The following is a 5,517-nucleotide window of genomic DNA, read 5'->3' on the forward strand; positions in this document are numbered from 1 at the left end:
ATGACCTGAGCTGAAATCAAGAGTCAGATTCTTAACCGACTAAGCTACACAGGTGCCCCAACATTGTATGTTAACTATACTGGAATTAAAATTAAAAACTCACTAAAATTTAATATAATAATAATAATAATGAAATGTTGGAAGATGTTTAAAAAGAAAAAAAAACTAGAAAATTAACCATAGAATAAACCCAAAGAAAATAGAAAATTTCTCTACTTTTAAGAAAATTAAAATAAAGTTAATGAAAAATGTAGAATAGAGATTCTTTTTTAAAAAGCCAACACGATGTTCTTTGAAACTAACAAAATATACAAATCTTATTACAAAGAAGTCATCGAAGTTATGAATGAAAAGAACTGTGAAAAACAAGAAGTAAAAATAAAGTAAGAGCTTTCAGTCCTAAAGGTGCTTTGTGAGGCTAAAGCAAGCCTGGAAACTGTAAGAATGTGTACGTGTTTGGGGGGGATATGGAGAGCCATGACAGTCCTGGGGGTTAGGGGTCAGAGCTTAAGCAGACTGGGAGGGGTATGCACAGGAGGGTTGCCCAGAGTGGGCTGTTAGAGCCCTAGCATAGTGGAAAGGGCTGGTACGGAGGACAAGGGTAGCAGCAACAATGGGACATCAGTGAAATACAGAGGGATTGATCAAAGGAATAAATATATTAATGACAGCTAGATTTCTCACCATCAGAGAAGGGGCTTTGCGTGGACAAGAACGCATCATAAACCGAAGATAATGGTTAATCCATTAGGTGTCCCTGGGGTCCAGAAGAAAAAAGAAAAACAGGACAAAACAAAAGTGCTCAGGCATAACTGTGTGCTCATGGGAGCATACGTTCATACAACCACTTTGTTTGGCTTTATCTACTAATTCTTTTTTTTTTTATTAAAAAGTTTTAAAATGTTTATTCATTTTTGAGAGAGACAGAGACAGAGTGCGAATAGGAGAGTGGCAGAGAGAGAGGGAAACACAGAATCTGAAGCAGGCTCCAGGCTCCGAGCTGTCAGCACAGAGCCTGTCACAGGGCTGGAACTCACAAACTGTGAGATCATGACTTGAGAAGTTAGACGCTTAACTGACTCAGCCAGCCAGGCACCCCTCTACTAATTCTTAACATACACATACCCTACTAACATATAAGTATACTCCTAGGTATATACCCAATAGAGAAGCTTATATCTGTGAACAAAAGAGGCATAAACTAGAATGTTCATTGGTACCAGAATCCGGAGACAACCCAAGGGTCCATCAGGGAGAACAGATAACTCAGTTGTATGTTCATCCAATAGATACTATGACAATGAAGATAAATGAACTACTGACTCAACAACGTGGACATATCTCAAAAACATAGTATTGAATCAAGAAGTCAGACCCAAAAGAGAACACATTATATTTCATCTGCTTAAAGTTAAAAGCAGGCAAAAACAATTTGTAGCATTAGAAATCAAGAGTGATCGTCTTTGGGAGAGACGGAAACAGTGATTGGAATGTGACACAAGGAGGGCTTCCAGAGAGATGATAATGTTCTTTGACCAGCGTGCTAGTTACACAGATGTTGTCACTTTCTGAAACTTTATCATACTGAACACTTGCGATACAGACACATTTCTTTATGTGTGTTTTACACTGTTAAAATTTTACATTATATCTCTTAAGTGGCATTATGGTTGGAATTGCAATTTTCCTGTATGGTGAACAATCTTTGGAGCCATTCTGAACAACAAAAAATTATCATTTTCACTCTACTTACTTTAGAATTTCATTTCAGAAAAAAGTCAGTATATTTCAAACAGTAACGAAAATTTTTATGCATTTGTATATATGTTGTCTTAATAACTTCAGATAATTAATAAACTTTTTTTTTTAACTCCTTTAAAGAAGGTTTCAACTTGTTTAGGGTGCGGACGCAGGGTCTAGCATTCCTGGTTCCTGACCTGTAAAAGTCTGTAGCGCCCTCCAAACAAGGTGGCAACCAAAAACATCTGTGCAAATTTCCAAAACTTCCACCAGGGGGCGGTACCGCCCCGTTGGAGAAGAACAAATCTAGACTACGATTCTAAAGTGGTTTGTATATTTTGGTCTGTGCTGGAGATAAAAACTTGGTGGTGGTGATGGGAGCGTCCTCTGATGTTAAGTGGTCGCCGAGCCCCAATATTTAAGGCTGAGTAGGTGTGCAAGGGCATTGAGACACAGACAATCTCAGGAGTACGGGGTAGAGAGAGATTTTCCTAAAATTATTGCTGGAGAATTGTCAAGGCAGGCGTGATAGGAATTGAGGCTAGTTGAGATGGACCAGGATAAATCACGACGGTCTTCTTATGGTGTTTGTACTTTATCCTATGAATGGTAGGAAGCCAGTAAATAGTTGAAATAACAGCAAACAAACAGCATTCATGAGCCGTCTGCACATGCCAATCCCTATTCTAAGTTCTTTTTGTGGGTTTTCTCCTGGAACTGTTACCACTCATGAGCCCAATTGTTTTATCATCTAGTGTCCATTCACCCTTTTCCATGCTGACTCTTGGGAAGCAGCAATGCCTATTTCTTCACTTTAGGTAGGCTTTGTGCATGGGATGGATGTAGACCTCTACCTGGTGCTCCTGCAAATGGCCACTCGGATTTGGCCAAAGTATTTAACACTCCAACTCCAGTGATTGGCTTAGAGGTCATCAGGGAACCCAATCAGAACTAATGAAAGGACTCTGACCCCAAAGCTGTTCTCCCACTTAGAACTATTTCTCTTTGCTAATATTAAATCCCCTTTCCCTCTCACCACAAAATGGGTGACCACCCACAGGACCATCTGGAACTTCATTCAAGAATCTTCCATGGCTACTATTGAGCAAACCACTGTGTTCTGTCTGTTCTGCCAAGCACCCAAGATTCCCCACCTAGGTTCTCCCTCTCCCAGCCTGTTATTTTCAACGTAACTTTACCCCAGTCTTAGATTTGTCCTTTGGGTAGGTCAGAATCTTTTGTTGTTGTTGTTGTGGCAGATTGTATTTTTCAAAGATGGCCACAAGATTTGCTCTTCTTACAATGTGACTTGACACTATCCACTGAAAGATAAAATCTGTGCCCCCCCCCCCACACACACACACCTTGATCTGGGTAGGTTTATGACTGTGGCAGAAATGACACTGTGTGACTTCCAAGACTAGGTCATAAAAGGCAACACAACTTCTTCTTCATTCCCTTAGGATACTCACTCTAAGAACTTGACCACCATACTGTAAAGAAGCCCAAGCATTTTACAGAGAGGAACTGAGCCCCCCAGCCCACTGCCTTGACTCAGCTTCCAGCCAACAGCCAGCATCAACTTGTCATATATGTGAGTACAACATCTGGAAAGTGCATCTTCCAGCCTCAAGTTGAGCTGTCCCTGCTCATACTGCATGGAACAGAAACAAGCTGGCCAAGCTGAGCCCTGTCCAAATTGCCAATCTGTAAGCAAAATAAATTACTGCTGTTGTTTTAAGCCACTAAGTTTAGGGGTAGTTTATTTTGCTGCGATAGATAACTGGAGAATTGCTTCTGTTGACTCTCACTCATGGTGGCTTTTTTTCTTGTGTGCTTGGTGATCTTTGAATGTGAACTTATTACTTGATCTTAGTTACCAGGAGTCCTACAAACTTAAATTGGGGAAGCTTTCCTCCAGAGGGGTTTTGCTTCTGGTTCCGGTGGTACTTAATGGGGCACAATTAACCTGGGTCTATCTCAGGTCCTCTCAGGGTCTTGGCTGAACTTGAGAGTATCAAGTCCACATGCCCCACCTCTCTGATAGCCCAAGACTTAGCATCTCAATACCAATGCTGTCCTCAGCACTCTCAGAGCAGCTCTATCTGTCTCAACTGTCCCCTGCTCTATCCCCTGCCAGGTCATGATTTTTTTGAGGAGGTGATTCTTGGGGACTGTTTTACTTCTTGCAAGATCACAGCGACTCAAGAAGGGGGCAATTTATTCGTACTGCAGCAAGAAGGAATCTCTAAGTCCTGTATCCAACAAATGCCAAATAAATCCATTAAATCATTAATTTGTGCCACAAAAATTAAGTCCTGGGCTAATCACTGGGGATAAATTAATGACATAAACAAATGTGGTCCCTGCCCTCATGACACTCACAGTCTAGGTGTCATATTAACTAAGTATTTGCTCAAATAAGAATGAACGTGTCAGGAACTACAAGTAAGGGGTGGAATGGTTAAACTTCCCCTCTCAGCAAGAGCTGCTCAGGGCAGGACTCGTGGAGGGTATGTCTTAAATCCTGAGAACTGAGGGCATGTGGGAGTTAATTAGGCAAATAAGAAAGGAAAGTGTTTTCAGGGAAAAGGAACAGCAAGTGCAAAGGCCCTGAACTGGACGAAACCTGGTGTGTTCAAGGGACAGAAAGGATTAAAGAGGGTGGGAATGAGGGAGATGTAAGAACTAAGTGAGAGAAGTGAAGGGGCTAGACTTTGGGGGCCAGGGTTCTCAGCTGGGGTGAACATTTACTCACCAGGGGAGCTGGTGGCATTCCTAATGCCTAAAAGAGAACAATTACATCAGACTCTGTGAGGTTGGGGGCCCAAATGTCAGAATTTTTTTTTTTTTTTTGACAGGTAAAGATTTGTTTTATTCAAGAACTGATCTGTGTTGCTGCCAAAGTCACTATGTACAGACAACAGAGAGGAGATTTTATTTCTTGGTCTCTTCCTCCTTGGACAGAGTCTTGATGATTTCCTCCTTCTTGGCCTGGAGCCTCTCTTCACGGCGCTTGCGTGCTTCCTTGGTCTTAGATCTGCGGGCCTCAGCCTGGTCAGCCAGAAGCTTCTTGCGAGCCTTGTCTGCCTTCAGCTTGTGGATGTGCTCCATGAGAATCCGCTTGTTTTTGAACACATTACCCTTCACTTTTAGGTACAAGCTGTGATACATGTGGCGGTCAATCTTCTTAGATTCACGGTATCTTCTAAGCAGCCGGCGCAGAATCCTCATCCTCCTCATCCAGGTTACCTTCTCAGGCATTCGGGCATTGGCAGTACCCTTTCTCTTACCAATGCCCATATGTCTGCCCTTCCGGCGGGCCAAAGTGTTTTTCCGGCATCGAGCCCGGGAATGGACAGTCACAGGTTTCCGGATGATCAGCCCATCTTTGATCAGTTTCCGGATCTGCTGACGGGAGTTGGCATTGGCGATTTCATTTGTCTCATTGGGATCCAACCAGACCTTCTTTTTGCCACAGCGGAGGACACTGGAGGCAAGCCTCTTCTGAAGCCTGAGCATACTCATGGCTGCGGCCGCAGCGCCGAAAGGAAAGAACTCCCAAATGTCAGAATTTTTAAAAGCTCACTGGATGCTGGAAACAACAGGTTAATGGATAAACAAGCTGAGGTGTATCCACACAACAGAATACTACTCAGTAGTCAAAAGGAGTAGAATTATTGATAAATGCAACAATTTATATGATCTCAGAGACATCATGCTAAGTGTAATAAGCCTGTCTCAAAGAGCTCATACTGTATGGCTGCATATATTTGA

The 5,517-nt window shown here is 42.3% G+C and overlaps 1 protein-coding gene across 1 annotated transcript; it reads right to left on the reverse strand.

The window, feature by feature from the left end:
• Window positions 1-4,580: 4,580 nt before the first annotated feature.
• On the reverse strand, window positions 4,581-5,297 carry LOC121011543 (60S ribosomal protein L19). Its single transcript, XM_040446063.1, has one exon. It carries the CDS (start codon window positions 5,266-5,268, stop codon window positions 4,678-4,680), a length of 591 nt encoding a protein of 196 aa, XP_040301997.1. The 5' UTR covers window positions 5,269-5,297; the 3' UTR covers window positions 4,581-4,677.
• Window positions 5,298-5,517: the final 220 nt, after the last annotated feature.

This window comes from Herpailurus yagouaroundi, unplaced genomic scaffold (genome assembly GCF_014898765.1).
Source record: "Herpailurus yagouaroundi ecotype Mexico unplaced genomic scaffold, PumYag 194, whole genome shotgun sequence".
In the NCBI taxonomy this organism is placed as follows: domain Eukaryota; kingdom Metazoa; phylum Chordata; class Mammalia; order Carnivora; family Felidae; genus Herpailurus; species Herpailurus yagouaroundi.

Excerpts from the sequence above, each read along its gene's own strand:
- LOC121011543 (XM_040446063.1), bottom strand. The coding sequence starts at position 5,268 with ATGAGTATGCTCAGGCTTCAGAAGAGGCTTGCCTCCAGTGTCCTCCGC.